Consider the following 19649-nt stretch of genomic DNA (forward strand, 5'->3'; position numbering starts at 1 on the left):
TTTTTAGTTTTTTTGTCCCGGTCGTCATTTATATTCCCCTGTTTCCCCCGGTGTCCCCGTTGTAGTTGTGTCCCTGTGTCCCGGTCGTCATTTATATTCCCTGTGTCCCGGTCGTCATTTGTATCCCGGTGTACCGGTCTGTATATACATTCGTTTTTTAGTTTTGTTTTTCTCCTTTATTTTTTTCCTTTTTTTTTTCTTTTTTAGTTTATTTAGATTTTTAGATTTTTTAGTTTTTTTATTAGTTTTTAGTTTTTTTTCTTTTTAGTTTTTTTGTAATTTTTACCTTCTTTTTAGTTTTGTTAATTTTTTTTTTACTTATGTCCTGGTCGTCATTTATACTCCCTGTGTCCCGGTGCTTTGTTGATTGCTAATCGAACATTCCTTTTGTCCTGGTCGCTTTCTCTTTGAGTGTCGTCATTTAGTTTTTTAGCTTTTTTATTTTTTTTATTAGTTTTTAGTTTTTTTGTAGTTTTTGCCTTTTTTTAGTTTTTTCAGTTTTTTTTTTAGTTTTTTATTGGTTTTTACCTTTATTTTAGCTTATTTTTCAGTTTTTTTCCTTTTTTTTAGTTTTTTTTAGTTTTTAGTTTTTTTAGTTTTTTACCTTTTTTTAGTTTTTTTAGTTTTTTTAGTTTTTTAGCTTTTTTATTTTTTTTATTAGTTTTCAGTTTTTTTTTGTAGTTTTTGCCTTTTTTTTAGTTTTTTTAGTTTTTTAGCTTTTTTATTAGTTTTTAGTTTTTTTGTAGTTTTTGCCTTTTTTTAGTTTTTTTTAGTTTTTTAGCTTTTTTATTTTTTTTATTAGTTTTTAGTTTTTTTTTGTAGTTTTTGCCTTTTTTTAGTTTTTTCAGTTTTGACGTCACCTGATCCAGTTTTTTCAGGTGACGTCACCTGATCCACGATCCACAGATCCACAGACAACTTATTTTTATATATATAGATAGTTTTTTTTTTTACTTATGTCCTGGTCGTCATTTATACTCCCTGTGTCCCGGTGCTTTGTTGATTGCTAATCGAACATTCCTTTTGTCCTGGTCGCTTTCTCTTTGAGTTTCGTCATTTATTTTTTTCTTTTTTAGTTCTTTTAGTTTTTACCTTTTTTAGTTTTTTTTAGTTTTTTAGATGAAAATTTTTTTTAGTTTTTTCCTTTTTTTCTTTTTAGTTTTTTATTGGTTTTTACCTTTATTTTAGCTTATTTTTCAGTTTTTTCCTTTTTTTTATTTTTTTTTATTTTTTATTTTTTTTAGTTTTTTACCTTTTTTTAGTTTTTTAGTTTTTTTAGTTTTTTAGCTTTTTTACTTTTTTTATTAGTTTTTAGTTTTTTTTTGTAGTTTTTGCCTTTTTTTAGTTTTTTCAGTTTTTTTTTTAGTTTTTTATTGGTTTTTACCTTTATTTTAGCTTATTTTTCAGTTTTTTCCTTTTTTTTTAGTTTTTTTTAGTTTTTAGTTTTTTTAGTTTGTTACCTTTTTTAGTTTTTTTAGTTTTTTAGCTTTTTTATTTTTTTTATTAGTTTTTAGTTTTTTTTGTAGTTTTTGCCTTTTTTTTAGTTTTTTTAGTTTTTTAGCTTTTTTATTAGTTTTTAGTTTTTTTTGTAGTTTTTGCCTTTTTTTAGTTTTTTTTAGTTTTTTAGCTTTTTTATTTTTTTTATTAGTTTTTAGTTTTTTTTGTAGTTTTTGCCTTTTTTTAGTTTTCTGAAATTGAGCCTACTGGGAGCTTTCCGTTTCCAATTGTCAGCAATTGATCTGAAAATGTTTGACCAGAGTCATCGTTTTGCAATCGGACACGCATATTTGTAGTTAATTTTAATATTTTTACGTGTGCCCATAAATTAGAATTTTTCAGGCAAGCATTCATTCGTCTTCAATGGCTCTGGTGGTGCAGCCAATAGAGGAAGTTTAACTTTTCCTGAGGCGCAACACATTCCCATTGTTTCACCATTGAATTTCAAGGCCTTGCAATAGGGACAAATTTTAGACATTGTCCCGATTTGAACACATCTACTCAAGCTATAATCATCGACTGGGTTGTACCTGAATGCCAGGCGATAACTTTCAGGTTGCTCTGATTCCTCGGCACGCTTTCTTTTCTTACTTTCTCTATCAGCAGCAAGCCTGATTTCTTGCTGTTCTTGTGATTCCTCGGCACGCTTTCTTTTCTTACTTTCTCTATCAGCAGCAAGCCTGATTTCTTGCTGTTCTTGTAATTCCTCGGCACGCCTTCTTTTTTCACTTTCTCTTTTAGCAGCAAGTCTGCTTCCGCGTTGCTCTGGTAGTTCCTCGGCACGCTTTCTGTTCTTTTTTTCTCTATCAGCCTCAATCCTGTTTCCTTGCTGTTCTTTTGATTCCTCGGCACGCTTTCTGTTCTTTCTTTCTCTATCAGCCTCAAGCCTGTTTCCTTGTTGTTCTTTTGATTCCTCGGCACGCTTTCTGTTCTTTCTTTCTCTATCAGCCTCAAGCCTGTTTCCTTGCTGTTCTTTTGATTCCTCGGCACGCTTTCTTTTCTGACTTTCTCTATCAGCAGCAAGTTTTTTGGCATAGACTCTTTGAGCATCTTCATCGGCTTTTGCCATGGTAAGTTCATCAGTCATTGTAAACTTAAACATTAATAGAGTTCTACTTGAACATATGTCTTAAATATCTTGAATGACGTCACCGTCAAAGCAAAAATGACGACAACTAATTTCATGACGTCAGTCAACACAGAAACATGACGTCACCTGATCCACAGACAGACACACAGACAGACAACTTATTTTTATATATATAGAAGATATATTTCATTAATTATATATATATATATATATATATATATATATATATATATATATATATATATATATATATATATGTATAATGTTTTTAACTACGTAAAACATGCGAATATACAACGTTCTTCGCTGTCCCATTGTATATGCATATAAATAGATTGTCAGGTTTACTGACTCTTGAACATGAAACATATAATTGTCCATGGGAAAAACAATCCGTATTCAGATCTATACCTCATTATTCTAATGATGTGTCCCTCTGTCCCGGTCGTCATTTATATTCTCTGTGTCCCGGTCGTCATTTTAGTCCCGGTGTCCCAGTTTGTAATTTCTCTTTGAGTGTCCCGGTCGTCATTTATATTCCCTGTGTCCCGGTGTCCTGGTCGTCATTTGTGTCCCGGTGTTCCGGTCTGTAATTTCTATTCGAACAATCCCTGTGTCCCGGTCGTCATTTATATATCCCGCCTGTTCCCCCGGCGTCCCCGTTGTAGTTGTGTCCCTGTGTCCCGGTTGTCATTTATATTCCCTGTGTCCCGATCGTGATTTGTCTCCGGGTGTCCCAGTCTGTAATTTCTCTTTGAGGTTCCCGGTCGTCATTTATATTCCCTGTGTCCCGGTTGTCATTTGTGTCCCGGTGTCTCGGTATGTAATTTCATCAGTTGACAAACATGACGTCAGTCGACAAACAACTTCATGACGCATACAGCTCAATCCTTATAATGACTTCGGTCGACAAACATGACGTCAGTCGACACACAAACATGACGTCACTCGACACACACACACACAGACAGCTTATTTATATATATATAGGTATACTAGCTGTTGGGGTGGCGCTTTGCGCCACCCCAAAACCTAGTTGGTGGGGCGCTTCACGCCCCCACAAGCACCCCCCCCGCGCGTAAGTCGTTACGCGCCATTGTAGTTGTGTCAGGTTTACTGACTCTTGAACATGCAACATATAATTGTCCATGGGAAAAACAATCCGTATTCAGATCTATACCTCATTATTCTAATGATGTGTCCCTGTGTCCCGGTCGTCATTTATATTCCCTGTGTCTTGGTCGTCATTTGTGTCCCGGTGTCCCAGTTTGGAATTTCTCTTTGAGTGTCCCGGTCGTCATTTGCATTCCCTGTGTCCCGGTGTCCCGGTCGTCATTTGTGTCCCGGTATTCCGGTCTGTAATTTCTATTCAAACAATCCCTGTGTCCCAGTTGTCATTTATATATCCCGCCTGTGCCCCCGGCGTCCCCGTTGTAGTTGTGTCCCTGTGTCCCGGTTGTCATTTATATTCCCTGTGTCCCGATCGTGATTTGTGTCCGGGTGTCCCAGTCTGTAATTTCTCTTTGAGGTTCCCGGTCGTCATTTATATTCCCTGTGTCCCGGTCGTCATTTGTGTCCCGGTATGTAATTTCATCAGTTGACAAACATGACGTCAGTCGACAAACAACTTCATGACCTATACAGCTCAATCCTTAAAATGACGTCAGTCGACAAACATGACGTCAGTCGACACACAAACATGACGTCACTCGACACACACACAGACAACTTATTTTTATATATATAGATATACATATATATATATATATATATATATATATATATATATATATATATATATATATATATATATATATATATATATATATATATATATATATATATATGTGTGTGTGTGTGTGTGTGTGTGTGTGTGTGTGTGTGTGTGTGTGTGTGTGTGTGTGTGTGTGTGTGTGTGTGTGTGTGTGTGTGTGTGTGTGTGTGTGTGTGTGTGTGTGTGTGTGTGTGTGTGTATTTATTTTTATTTATTTTGTCTTTTAGGCTATGAACCTTCGCTTGATGTCAGCCAGTATGCCACCAATGTTAAGCCAGTATCTCCAAAACCAAAATCTAGCTTGTTTGAAAATTTGAACTCGATCTCGAGTAATGTTATTGATTTTAATAACCAAAGAAGTGATGAAAATAGTGATCTGAGTATATCTAGTCAACCTTTTGAGCCAATGGTTAAAAAACGGAAACTCCAAATAAACATGAAATATGGACAATTGAATGATTCGGACGTGAAACCCAGTTCTTGCACTGAAACCGTCAAAGAAGTCAAGCCCAATGATTACCTTATGCAGGTAATTTTTTTCTTTTGTTGTTCTGTTGCAGATGCGATCACTAACTACAAAATAATTGAAATTTGCTTTCACAAGCCTCATTTTGAAGGAGAATAGTCTAATTTAAAAAACTGTATCTCCGTGCTATGCGTAAAAAAATGTATCACGATGCACCAGACTTTCAGTTAGTCCTGAGTCCTTGAAGATAGTACCTGTGTCTTTTAGTATTGATTCCTCGTACATCTCTAGAGACTGATCTCGTGGACAAAGTAAACATCCCCCCCCCCTTTCGGATACTCTCTTGGTGGAGTTTATTCAGCACTAGCTGATTTACAAGTATAAATAAAAACTCTACCAAGTAAATTGATACATGTGTAATGGAAGGCCCTAGATTGCATACCCTCCTCTCTCCTCCCGAATGTATCTGAAAACCCCTCTAGGAAAAATTGTCAAAGTGCGTTGTTAATTGATTCATTTCAACGTGAAATTCATTTCATTTCAAACGTGAAACATTCAAACATTTCAGCTGAAAGCAATCAAAATAGATATGTGTGAGTAGGAATTACTATTCCAGTTAAACTGTAAATTTGATTTGTTTAATTTATTCTGATAAATGTTGAATTCGTATAAAAAATGACAAAAAATAACAGTTTCAAGGATCTACGAGTGGAAATCTTCAACAGTTGCAACAAACCAGGGGTATAAACTGTGAAGCATTCACACATTTGAACCTCTTGCACGTTCCTTCCTCCTCCCCCCCCCAAAAAAAAAATTATCTGACTCGTAAATCGGTTGAGAAAAGGTAGGTAAAAAGACTATTTCTCTTAAGAAACTAAAAAGTATTTCTCCAACTCATAAATCGGCCTTTGATGTGCTGGTAAAGAAACCTAACCAAGTGGAATGGCGTTCCTGCCGCTTTTGGTAAAATCCTAGATCAGCAGCTCTGAAGAAGGGAACTTCTTAGAAAACACTTTGTTGATGTCAGAGAAGATTATTATTTTGTGCTTTTTTCAAATATTCCGTTTTCATTTTTAACATATAATATGAAAAATATTGCTTTTTCAATTTCATCGTTGTTTTTTTTAATTTTAACACAATTTGCGCTAAAAGCTTTTTTCTTTTGTATTATATTCAAGATTAGACTATTTTCCTTTGCTGCCCAAAGTCTTGTTTATATATTTTTTTTATACAGCTTTTGTTAAGTAAAAGCATCGTAGCCGGAGTTGATTCCAAGTACCTTAATTCGGGAACTCTAAAATTAAAGATTTTCAAAACAGCAAAGGAAAACAGGTAAAACGAAATGATAGAAAGATGTAAGTATTTTTTCTTTCTTTATTTTTTGTTAAACTAAATTCAAGAAATTGTATCTTTTTTTCACAGAAATACTCTATTTCTTATATAAACATTTTATTTTTATGGTCTGTAAAGACATTGCAACAGTGTTAAACTGCTATAGCACAATAAAAAACAAAAAAGTTTATTTATAATGCTGCTGTGGCCGAGCAAAAAGTAGGATGTTCCGAATACGATGGAAAGGTATATCAGAATTTAGAGGAAGAGGGAATTTTAAGGGAGGTAGCAAAGACTCCTCTGAGTAGAGAGAGGCAGAGGAGTTTCTGCAGCTCGATCAGCCTCAGATGGATATGAGCTGCTAGTAGTGTTTTTTTTCGAACTCTCTTCTACGAATTGTATGCAAGACTAGAAGTTGGCAAGAATCTTGTTGGGACTGGTTAATTTTTGTTTTCTGGATTTTAAATTCGTTCTGAGTTTAAAGCTTTAAAAGAGTCGATTTCTTTTTAGAGCGGTCAAGGGCAACTCGAGACTAGTTTGAATTGGATATATGTCTAATTTAAATTTTGAATTTCATTTTAATGTTATATTAACTTTAGAAATCATAATTTTTTGCCTTTCTTCAGGTAAAAACTGTTCTTTGTAGAACAAATGAATACGAGAAATTTAAATCTGTCTTAAAGTCCTATCGTTCAGACAAGGATATTAGTATACTCTTTGAAGCATTAAGAAACATGTTTGGAACCCGTCATAAAAATCTTGTTAAAGGTAAGCCGTTTGTTTTATCTTATATAATACTTTTTATTGCAGAAACAGCTTCGAATACAAACGAAATCTAGCCTTAAACAGAAAATTAGGTAAAGTCTAACAAACAAATGATTCTTCATAACCCTTTCTTCTATAAAAGGACAATTTGGAGTTACATTTTATTACGTAATGCTATGATCGAATAACACAGAAGTTTCAATTCCCGGTTAGCGTATACCAGACAGTCGCGAGGGTGGTCAAGAGGCCTGCGGAGCGTACTTTTTGCTATACAAAGAGTCCGCAAAGCGGGCTCTTTTGTCTAGTAATTAAATAATTAGTATGCGACAAAGTTCAAGTGTATTAGGTATATTAATGACCTTTAAAGCATGTCAAAATATATTTTAAGCATTGAGATAAAACATAGCATAAAATATAGAGTTAAAATCAGGGGCTGCCACCCCTAGTGATTTATCACTATTTCTAGTGATTTTTTATGTTGCCTTGTAATTTTCTCCTAACTAGTGATTTATAATGGTTTTGTTCTAAAACTAGCGATTGTTCCTAAATCTAGGGTTTTTTCACGATATAGCGTTTAGATTCATGATTTAATCGAATAATCCATAGAAGAAGCAAATTAATTGAAAAAACGCAAAATAGTGATTCACTACAGTTCCTAATTATGTTCCAGATTAGCAATTATGCAAATATACCGCCTTTGAAACTTTCGATTTACCACCATATGTCGATATCAGATGTAGATCCCAGAGCGTTATCATCAAGATAACAGGCCAAAATAGTTAATCGCAAAATTGGAAAAATTTTCTATACTTCCTATTTCACAACGTTTGGTCAGGTCGAATTTTTGCCTCTGTACGAAGTTTTACTCTGTAATCTATCAGTTCTACATTAGATCTTCTTCTGTTAAAACCTTTGAAAGAGGAGTGAACGGTGGATATGAATACACCCCCAACATCTGCAAATACAACAGAGATTGAGTCATTGAAAAATAAGAAGGTAGGTATGCATTAAATATAATTTTGTAAATGAAAAAAGAAATCATTGAAAAAGAAAATAGGACTTAGTGCTTTTTATGATAGGATTTGTAATATAATATATAGATTAAATCAATTGGTCTTTGATGATTGAAGTCGGTTGGGAGTGGGGGGGTGTCAACTCTAGGAATTGTCTAATAATTTTAATCTTCACTTCTAATATCTAATTGAAACTCCAATAATTCTCCGAATTCTATTTGTAATTGAAACACCTGATAAATGCAGATAACGTCCTATCCTTTAAGTTTTTGGATTTATGTGCTAACATATCTAAACAGCTTGTGGTAACTAACTGTAAGGATGACACAACAAGGCTGAATAGTAACCGAAACTCTAGAAACGGAATTTTGGTATCACTCGATGTATCATCGACTTATTATGTTGATCCCAAATATTTAAGATTCATTAAGCTTATTTTTACCCATAAAAGGCTAAGAAACTGTGAAAATTGGCCTGATTTTTGAAAAAGGGAAGAAACACGCATTAAAAGTCAAAGAATCTTAGTTAAAATCAAACCATTAAACTCAAGCCCCTATCTACAAAAGTGTTGAATTTTGTATAATTTGCCAGAAGAAAAATCACGGACGCGTTTTATTTTTTGTTTTGTCCAAGGGGCGATCGTATCGAACCAACAGTCCTATAAGAGTGGGAGGGGGCTCATTTGAACGGAAACTAAAATTTTTTGTGTCTCTTTTATTTGACCAAAAAGATCGGGCGGCTACTAGCCCCCTACTCACGTCCCCTTTTTCCCAAAAATTTATTCGATCAAAAGTTTGAGCTAGCCATTTTGTTTAGAATAGTTGAAAGGTTCCAAAACTCTACCTTTAGATTTAACATAACCCACACAGCCCCCGAGGATAGGCCTGGAGATGAAAGTATGCCAGGGATACATTGCTAAGCATAATGTAAGATCTATGAAAACCAGTTTCATAGCCACAAAAACAAATAACGTTGACAGAAGACATTGAACATGTATAACTTGGGATATATATTTGCACATTAGGAGTATGGGGGTAAGGTTAAACTAGGTTACTTTACCTCCACCCTTCCTTAATTAGCCCAAGTTATATTATTATATAAACTAAAGTATTATATTTTCATCAGGTTTTGACATATATCAATAGGACTTCTTTGTTGTGTTCCGTATAATTAACAAGTACCTCTTTTTTTATTAAAGAAGCAATAAGACTGATGCTTGTATAAATTTGTGAAGGGTGGGACACATTTTTTCCTTGAAAATATAAAAAAGGCCATTTTAAAAATAATTGCTGGAGTCCCAGTAATTATACTAACTCGACTAGAGTAAAAATAAAATAGTTTCTGTATTTTTTGGGAATAAAACTGGAGTTTTAGACCGAAAAAACGTCAAATTAAAGGTACTTTTCCACATCTATGGGGTAATTTTACCCCTTTCCTGTGGGTGCGTAAAGAAACAAAACAATTATTCATTACAATGATAAAGAGTATTATAATTCTTGCAATTTATAATCAATAGTGATTTATGAGCTAATTTAGTGATTTTTTCAAGAATCTATTGATTCTTTCATCTGGTGGCAACCCTGGTTGAAATAAGCTAGAGTTAAGAAAAAGGAATGGAAAAGATTGAGTTAAAAGGGGTTAAAACAATTTAAAATGAAGTTAAACGGTAATATTAGAGACAAAAGGTGGTGAAAACTCACCATATACCTGTATCGTTTTACAATAAATTGGAGTAATTCTAGGATCTTTTGGCCTTTCTTCCTTGGAAGGCGGCTTCTGATTGGGCTACGGAGAGGAGGTAATAGGCCCTAGGTCTGGGAATTAATCGAAGCCTTTCGACCAAAGCTGATCCCACAAGCCTGGCGTCTGTCATGTAGAGAGACTTACTTGCCTTCTTTAAAAGATAGGGGTAACGAATTTGTGCTTAAATTTTTTTTTTTTTGGAGCTCTCTTTAATGGTTTTGATTCTATATTTGTTTCCCCCAGTTACACCATAATTCGAAAGGGGCAGACAACAAAGCCAGCAGAAACCGAAAAAAGATATATAAATACGAAGCACATTAGAAAGTTATTGACTTTGATAATCGATAAGTCAAGTATTGCTAGCATGTAACAACTAATTTTTTATTCGAAAAGCCGATTTCAAAAGCCTTGCGTCTGTCATATAGAAGGACAAACTTGCCTTCTTTAAGGTGTAATGAATGTGTGCTTTAAAAAAAATTTCAGAGCTATATTTCAAATTGTTTCAATTCTATATTTATTTCTCTCAGTTAGGTCATAACTTGAAATGGACAGTCAGCAATACCAGCAGAAACCAAAAAAGATATATAAATACGAAGCATAAGATTTGCTTGATACATCAGAAAGTTAATGATTTTGATAATCGAAAATTCAGGTATTACCAGCACGAACAACTAAATTGTATATTCGAAAAGAAGGGCGAAGATATTTCTTTTGTTATTTTATCAACTTCTAATGCAATTTTTCTATACATTTTCGTTTGTCTGCGGGTATAAATTCATTATTCAAATATGTGACATATATTTTTATTACTTATCATTAAATTACTTTAGTTCTTATTTTGAAGAAATTATAATCTGTACAATTTCAGAAAGACATGAACGTTAGATTTTCAGTTTGAAATAAAGAATTAAATATAATCACCTAAAAATTTAAATATTTAGAATCTACAGGGAAAGGAAGTGGTTAAAAAAGGCTTATAGAAATTCGCCACATTTAAAAATCTAATTCATTCTCACTGTGGCTTAAATACTTTCATTTTTGATCTTATCTGCCTGGCCATTTTTACTGGAGTTTTGTTTAACGGAAAAATGTTGGTGGATTGGAAAGAGCTTTAGATCATGAATAGATTTTGGAGGCTAATTTTTTTTAATGAACATTAAACTTATTTTTGGGCTTCTAAGGTACACTCTCCTCGAATTCCCGTGCAAATTCACTTCATAGTTTACATGCTTATAACTTTCGACGGGAACCTAATAAAGAGCCCTTTTTGATAGTACAAACTTCTTTTTACCCTTCAATTTCAAATATGTAACATAACATAGATGCTTCTTGAAATTTTGATGTTGCATCCTCAAAATGGGTTTGTGCACCCTTACAAGTTGTTTTACTACCTTTCCCTGAAAGACCAACACATATTAATTTTTTGTTTCGGCTTTTGAAATATCGAATTGTCCCATTTTGGTTGGCACATCCTTTAGGTTTTGATACTCATACAATTTCGAGCTTTTTTCTAAGAATTTTTTAATTTATTCTCAGTGTACTTTTTGCTGTCCAAGTTTTTGGTCTATGGAAACTTATAAGACAAGAAATTCACGCTACTCTCCAGGGAAGAATTATCAATGCCCTCTAGCTACTCTGAATGTGTCTGCAATGCTGTCCTTGTCTTTTAATTTTGACTTAGGAACGCTATACTGTTTGCTTGTGCTATACTGTGGAAAACGTGAGAAAACCAAGAAATTCCCAAAGTACTTCAAGGAGTCAGAGAAATTGAAAAATTTTCTGTCAAATTCAGGTCTTTGCCAAATCTGGCAAACCCCAGGTCTCGAAGATGTGCACATTTTCTTTTGTCTCGGTTTGTTCTGAAGGAGCTTCATTATAGTTTACAGAAATTGCAGGGGCCGACAAGTTCATGTAAAGTTGTAATAGTCATGTGCAGGTTTTACGGTCATTATTTTTAAACCAGATTGAGTATAGTGTCATCGTATTTTCTTTTACTTGAAAAAGAGCATTTTGAGCAGGGTAATTTTCGAAATCAAAATAAGCCTTAAAAAGTCATTTTGCGTGATGCCTGTGAACCCACTATACAGGCAAAGTAAGAGAGAATTAGGCAACACTAAACTTGTTTTTTTTTGTACTGATTTAATTTCATAATAACAGCTCTTATATGGTCTTCTATGTGCGTATGGCAAACAACTTCTTTGGCTGGCAACCACCTCTTGGTCATACGGTAACCATTAACGCTGTTCTAATCATTTACCTTGGATCTTGTAGTCTTCAGATAATGTGTGAAGTCTTCCAGTTTTGAACATCCCACAGTAAAATTGGAATTATCAGAGTTAATCACATTCCTATGGTATAGTTAACCAAGTCTGATGCGAAGTTCTGCTGAAGTCGATGGCAAGAATGCTAAAATTGCTACTAAAGCCCAGGGATTGGTCATTGACGAGAAAAATATAGCCAGATTGAAGCTGAAGCTGAAGAAAATACATTGCCTCAACAGAAAAAAAAATAATTAAAAATTTTCAGGCCCGTTTTTTAAAGATAAGCTAACCTTTTGTCGAACTGTCGCTGGAGACAGCCAATTCATGTTGCCAAATATTTAGCTTGTTTTTCTTTTAATTTTTATTAAAGAGCTTCTACTGCTGATGGGGAGAATGCTTATCGGTGGCATTAAAAAAAAGCAGGAAATACAACATAAAAGCATGCAATGATCTCAACGATGCTGTTAATCTACTTTCTGAGAAAACTGTTTTGGGATTTGAGATCCTTTGTTAAAAAAAAAAAAAAAAAAAAAAAAAAAAAAAAAAAAAAAAAAAAAAAAAAAAAAAAAAATCCTCTACTTGTCAACGCAATTATCCTAACATTTGTAATTAAAAACAGTCTGTCCTAAGTCTATGTTTTACACTGACTTCAAAGTTTTGTTGTTGGTGTACGGAGTAGCAGCAGGAGAAGCATTACTTCTGAATTTGTCCTATTACTACTTGGTAAAATACGACATTTTTCTGGCGGAAAGTGGGGTGGTCGAATATACTAAAGAAATGTATTTATAGCCATAATTCTTGAAATTATTCTAAATGCAGCTCTTTGATGATGATTCTCTTCCTTCTGTGCAGGTATGAGTGTGATATAACCGAATTGTAGTGTGGCTAGTATGCTTATGATCCCATTTTTCAGGTGCGACTTGTTTTTTCTTTTCTATGCTCAAATGAGATCAATTAGGAATAGTATTTCGGAAAGCCAGGGAGTATCTGGCATTTTCAACACTAGTATTATAAATAATCCACAAAAAAAAACAACAGTGAAACGTATACATTAAACGTAGAATGTGTAGTTCTCCCTCTCTTATTTCTTTATTTTTCCAGGCTTTCGTACGTTTGTCTTCGAGAAGAGTAAATTTGATGAATTGTGCCTTCAACATGGATTCGTTTAAAGTCTTTTTAGATCTTATTTTTCAACCTTTTTAATTTTTAATCAAAAATATATTTGCTATTTTTCCTACCTTCCAATCGGCTACAGCTTAATTTACTCCAATACTTACCTCAAATGCCCTCCATCGAGTACATCACAAGCCATACATCAATAGATCATATCGCCATTAACGAAAACTTTATAGGAGCGGAACACAAAAAAGATTAGTAAACGTTGTATTACATAACCAACTTGGGGCAACAATTTACATACTTGTTGAATAAAAAAGTAAATTTGGGCGAAACGCTAATGCCTATAATAGGGTATAATTGTTTATTATTACGGTTTACTCACTTTTCTAATTTTGATGCATCATCTTTTATTTTCCTACCTTTGTTTTGCTATTTCCTTATTTATGTTCAAGTATTTATATTCTAAATAAAAGTTCGATGGTGGCGATGAGCTTGGTTCCATTACTATTCTGTAATTTAAAAGAATTTTTTTCCAATGAGGCTGGAAATTAAGCATAAAGGGTATCTCACAACCTTATAACAAGGCAAAAAATAAAAATACATCTTTCTTCCCGATCATTGGGTAGCTAATGATTTAACTTTTTTATTAAGAAAGTCAAAATATAAAGAAGAAAAATGGACATGCGATGCAACATCACAGAAAAAAATACTGCTTCCGCTGTCAAGGCGTAGAGCTTGCAGTAGAATAAAATAGCTAAAGTATACTTTTTAAATTAAATTTTTGCACAGGACTGATAATTTCTAATGTATCTGTGATTATTTTATGCTTGGATATGCCTGACGAAGCAAAATGGCTTCGGAATAGAATAGTGACCATGACTGGCAGAGCATAGAAAGAATATGGTAGGTAGTTTTACTTTCACCATGCTTGCCAACTCCGACCCGCCCACGATTCACAGGGAAGTGCAAGAAATTACTGACCGACAGCATAACTCTGTATCCTCAGAAAGCATCTTACCCGAGTGAGATTCTTACTCAGATTATCGTTGAATTTGCGACTGAGCTTAGCCCTGTTTTAGCCGCTTTTCTCAATTAGCATCTGATTAGATTTTCTCAGAATGCTTTTACAGGATCTATTTCACGCCTCTACCAAAAGGAAAGAAGCCTCAATATGTAAATGACCACAGGTCAATTTAAATAAAAAACGCCTACGTCGTTTAATGTTATAGAAAGTTTTACTTTTGATTTTTCGTTGGACTTTTCGAAGCCTATTCATCTTCACCATTCGGTCTCCGCCCAGTCTTTAGTATTACACTTCCCTTTGAATAAACAAGGAATTTTGAATTCCCTTTTTTCGGCCTTACGAAGAGACTTCCTTACTTCTAAAATCAGAGAATACTCAAAATAAACAGGCCGTCAAAATTCTCATACAAGAATTACCATAACTAGTAAATAATTGAACTAAAAGGTACTGGTCTTTCGACGTTTCTTCTTAAGTTAAACAAGTATATTCTTCAGCATACAAAAATGAAAGCCAAACGATAGTCAATAGTTTTATTTGACGCCAAAAAATTGCTGATCTAAGGTATAATGGACGCATTGTAGAATAACATTTCTTTCATGTCGTATTTCATCTTGCAGTAACTGTAAGGCAAAACAATACTTGAGTAAAGAAACAAGTGAAATTTGACAAACAACATCAAAGCCAATCATAAATCAAACCGATCAACCCCACATATCACTTTTTTTCGAGATGATTTGTCTACTGTAATCAGAACTGATACTAAATCTCCTTCTTTGTTTTCTTAGTTGTTCGTTAAATAGCTTGATTCGATAAACATTTATAAACTTGAGCTTGATAACAAACGTTAAGATTGTTGATCATTTTTCCCCGTTCATAAGAGCTTCCTTCCACTGAAATTTTTCTGGTTTCCATTAGCACACACAATTTTTTTTCCTACTTTAATTAATTTTTTGTATGTTATTTATGCACTTTGGTTTCACTTCAATTGTAAATGGAAAGGCAGAGTCGTCTAAGTAACTATTTAATTTTATGTAGATATACTTTTTTTTATGTAGATTTACTAATTTAATTTTATGTAGCTACTAAAGTGTTTTTCTCTGTTATTAATTAATTTTTGGAGAAGTATGACATTTTCGAATATGGGAGAACAAAACAATCCCACTCAAATAGACAATAGAATAATAAGCAAAACGAAACCTATTAGCTATCCAAAATGGAAGAGGCTAGAAAGCTACATCAAAATAACTAAATAGGAAAATTAACAAACTCTTTCTATTTTTTTATTGAATACAATGCCCTATTTTATTTTTATTTCATTTTTTTATCAGTAAAAATAATAAAAAAAAAGCTGGAAAAATAACAATAAGAAGAGCTGGAAAAAAAAACTTGAAGCTGTGGAAAAGTCTTGAATATATTGATTAATCTTGAAGTACTTACGATGCTGGATCAGTAAGACTTACGTTAGTGATGGTACAATAAATCAGAATCGGGAGACTCGGTGTTTTTAAAGAATACGTTTCGAGTACATTTTCTTTATTGTTAAAATTCAGTTTTCCAGACAAAGAATTACGCAGCAATACTATTTAATTAGCCTTTATATTAATAAACAGGTCCATTGAATAATAAGGAAATGATGACTATCACTTGATTATAATGGTTTACGTACACTTTTTTTCTACCTTTAAGTTCTGTTTTTCAAGACAATTCAGTTGCAACATTGACTTTTAGTGTTCAACCATTTTCTATTTATTATACTGGGTTCTAAAACAATGTCAATAATATAATAATAATAATAATAATAAAGCCAATAATGACTTTTTTGTTGAATCGTTACTTTCTGGAGCATTTTTATTATACTTTGGAGTTGGTTTGGTATGCATAATCATTTCCACAATTAAGACGAGACATGTATTCATGCTCTTACACTGTATTGTGCTTAATTTTGGAGATGGCCGCAACTTTGAAGCATTTTCGTATTATATAGGAAATAGAAGATATTCTAGGATATTCTAGATATTCTAGATAGATATTCTAGATATTCTAGGAGTAGATATTCTAGGAGTTCCTAGATAGGATACTAGGATATCCTAGATATTCTAGGAGTATTGCGCAAAATCAAATTGCATAAAAACTTACAGATGGTCATTCAAAAAAGCCTTTATCATAAGACGCAATGTTTGTTTCGTGAAACTAGAGAAATTTTAATAATATCCTTCGGCCGCATTTATAACATAAAATGGGGATTTTGGCAATGATAAAGGAAATCTTACCTTTTGCAAAAGCGTTAGTCTCTGGGGTCGAATTTGCTGCTTAGGATGGATGATATCTAATCTCTTCATTTTTTCCTTCGATTTATCAACACCATCAGATTTAGATTCTCTTGACATTGGTTTTGGTGCCGTTTCGTCAGAGACTGGGATCTCTGATCTTGGTAGCAGAGGCACTGATTCATTTTCTGTAAAAATTTTACAATCAGAAGCATACAGAGGAAAATTATTAATTAATCCTGAAAGCTAAGAATTGTCAAACAAGATTAAACGTGGACTCTCTGTGCAGCTACAACGATCATGTAATATTAGCGGTATTACCTCGTTTTCCAGGCTGGATTTAGTGCAAAAAAAATAAGAGAGAAGAAACTGAAAGAAAAGAAAAACAAACAAACAAAAATAAAAAGAAGAGGGAGAGTAAAAAGCTTTGGATACAGTTATTGCTAGATTGAAAATAGGACTCGGTATCCTTTAAATAAATACTAGCACGTTTGAATTATTTTCTCCTTTTTCAAATACTAATGCATTGTCAGAATGCTTCGAAGGATTCGTAAAACGATTAGGTGGTTTATTCCCAAGTCATATTCATTACTTTATTCTTTTTTTTTTATCTTTTTTATGATGGTAGACTATAATCCACCATCATGATGGAAATTTTAAGCTTACAGGAGGAGGAAAAAACATCTAATTATTGCACTTTTTCTGTCAATAAGGAATAGGATCGATGGACAAACAAAAATTTGGAAGATTTTGGTGAGCGCTCAAATTTAAACAAGCACGTAAAAGCAAATAGAAGATTCGTCACTAAAAAAGGTTAAACTAAATCATCATACTTTATTGTTTATTTTAACGCAGTATGGTATGTATCTTTATTAATTAAATTTTTTTCCTAACTGAAAGTAATAAGCAACATTGCAACTTAAAAAGAACAAAAATTATTTCGTATGTGATGTGGGGGAGCGTACCCTTTCCTCGACCCTCGCTCTTTAAGATAAAGTCTTAAGTTCTTCACAAACACATCGCATTGAAGTTCAACAGCTCTTGTGTTTGAACAGTCTTTCCTAAAGAATGTGGCAAAAAGTCAAATCTTAGTGAAAAGAGCGACGGTTGAGGAAGGGGCAGCCTCCCTCAAATACGAAATAATTTTGTCCGTTTTAAATTTTAATGTTGCTCCTTACTTTTAGTTCATTTGTTTTTTGTATTTAATTTCGGACCGCTATTTAAATCATGCTAGGAATCCCCATCCCCGTGTAAAATTTATCATTGAAAATTCTCTCTGGAAACTTTCCTCCCAACGGAAAATTATCCTCGTGGAAATCTCCTCAAATAGATTACCTCCCAAAAAATGTCCATATATTTCCCAATAACAAGTACAGTGTGTGAACAAAGGGCAAATTGCATAACTTATATCCCTATCCCCAGAGACTACCCCTGAAAAAAAATACGATCACCCCTAAAAAAAAACACGAATCCTTGCTCTTTTTTCCGGAAAAAAAAATACAAAATTCACCATTTTTGTATAGCCGCCCCCCCCCCCAACTACCAATCTTTTCACCAAATGTATCTGATTGAAATTTTGAAGTGGAAATTTTGTTTCAAATAGTCCAAAGAACCCATAACAATGCCTCCAGGGTTGGCACCCCCCCCCCCCCAGAGCCCTGGGGCAAGGGCTTTAAGTTATGCCCTGGGGGCATATTCCGTTTTTCATGTAGGTTGTCTATGTGGGTTGCCAAAAGCATGTAATTCAGGAATGCTTGAGTATATTAATTTGGAATTTTCGGGAAATGATAACGGAGATGTTCAATTGACCGAAAAGACACTATTTGCACACTACTACTACTATAACTACTGCTGCTTCTACTGCTACAACAGGTACTACTAAGATTGGGGATATTAAAGAAAAAATATCTGAAGAAACACTGAGGGGAAAGTTGAACTTGATCAAAACATAAAATGTGTATACAGATTGCTGATACAGGCATATCAGCAATATTTTAGGAACGGCTAATTATATAAAGAGGAAACTTAAGGGGCATCATGAGTGGGATGTTCCGTTGACCAATAGGCAAAATGTACCAGTTACAATTGCTATTAATACTGCTGCTACTACTGTTACTACTAATAATTATACACTCTTACTGCTACTAATATTCGTACTACTACCACTGCTGCTATGATACTAGAACAATAAAGGTTGCATGTATGAAGGTGAAGATTTGACAGAATATTGAGGGAAAATTCTAACTAAATTAAAACACACTATGCGCATGCAGATTGTCAAAAGGATGTATCTCAAGAATTGATTTGGGTATTGAGTTAAAGCTTTTGGAGAATACTTAAAGGGGAAAATCAATTTACAAAAAGGTAATGTACGCACGTCACTACTAATACCACTGCCACTTTTTCTTATGCTACTACTGCTACTGAACTACTCCAACTACTACTTCAATCGCAACAACTTGTAAGGCTTAGAGTATTAAGGTGAAAAGGGCGTCAAAAAGGTGTCGAAAGCGCACATCGACAATATTTTTGGAACGGCTTAACTTGTCAAGGTGAAACTTCCGGGGTATCATGAAAGCGATGTTCAACTGACCAAAAAGCAATAAGCATATGCTACTACCGCTATTAATACTGCTGCTACTACTGGTACTACCAATACAACACTAACACTGCGACTACTTTTACTACCACCAAAACTACTGTGATAATACGACTATTGGGGCTAAGTCTATGAAGGTAAAATTTGAGAAAATATTGATGGCAAATTCGAAATAACAAAAGACACTATGCACATTTAGATTCTCAAAATATGCGTATCTTAAGAATTGATTTGTGTATTAAGTTGGGACTCTCATAGAATACTTGAAGGGGAAGATCGATTCACCAAAAGGCAATATGTGCACACTACTACTAATACTACTGCAACATTTACTAGTTCTATTACTACTATTACTATTGCTCCAACTACTACTTCTATCGCAACTACATGTAAGGTTAAGAGCATTAAGATGAAAATATCAAGAAGTACATGAATATACAGGTTATCAAAAGAGCAAGTCAACAATATCATAGCAATGTCTAATTGTATAGAGTAAATATACTACTGCTGTGACTACTATTACAACTATACATAAGGGTATGAAGGTGAAATTTTCAGAGAATATTTCAAAAAATTTCTGTTGTACGGATGACAACCTGCCATCCGTTATGCAGGCTGTCAAGAAAATTATATTAGCAATGTCTTAGGAACAGTTTAATGGGTGAAATTCGAACTTACGACGCTTGTTGTGGGGGACGT

At 33.7% G+C, this 19649-nt stretch overlaps 2 protein-coding genes across 5 annotated transcripts in view; one reads left to right on the plus strand and one right to left on the minus strand.

Annotated features, from left to right (window-relative positions):
* Positions 1 to 13186, plus strand: part of LOC136032971 (regulator of telomere elongation helicase 1 homolog) — a 102605-nt gene extending 89419 nt beyond the window's left edge. For both annotated transcript variants that reach the window (XM_065713472.1, XM_065713473.1), the window contains 3 exons: positions 4589 to 4890; positions 6786 to 6927; positions 13043 to 13186. In XM_065713472.1, coding sequence (XP_065569544.1) covers positions 4589 to 4890; positions 6786 to 6927; positions 13043 to 13110 — 512 coding nt within the window. In that variant the 3' untranslated portion in view covers positions 13111 to 13186. The remainder of the gene's footprint in view (positions 1 to 4588; positions 4891 to 6785; positions 6928 to 13042) is intronic.
* Positions 13187 to 14545: 1359 nt separating this feature from the next.
* LOC136032972 (FMR1-interacting protein NUFIP1-like) overlaps positions 14546 to 19649 on the minus strand; it is a 34776-nt gene continuing 29672 nt past the window's right edge. For all 3 annotated transcript variants that reach the window (XM_065713474.1, XM_065713476.1, XM_065713475.1), the window contains exons 5-6: positions 16355 to 16539; positions 14546 to 14704 (exon numbers count right to left, since the gene is read on the minus strand). In XM_065713474.1, coding sequence (XP_065569546.1) covers positions 14615 to 14704; positions 16355 to 16539 — 275 coding nt within the window. In that variant the 3' untranslated portion in view covers positions 14546 to 14614. The remainder of the gene's footprint in view (positions 14705 to 16354; positions 16540 to 19649) is intronic.

Source organism: Artemia franciscana, chromosome 11 (assembly GCF_032884065.1).
Source record: "Artemia franciscana chromosome 11, ASM3288406v1, whole genome shotgun sequence".
Classification (NCBI taxonomy): domain Eukaryota; kingdom Metazoa; phylum Arthropoda; class Branchiopoda; order Anostraca; family Artemiidae; genus Artemia; species Artemia franciscana.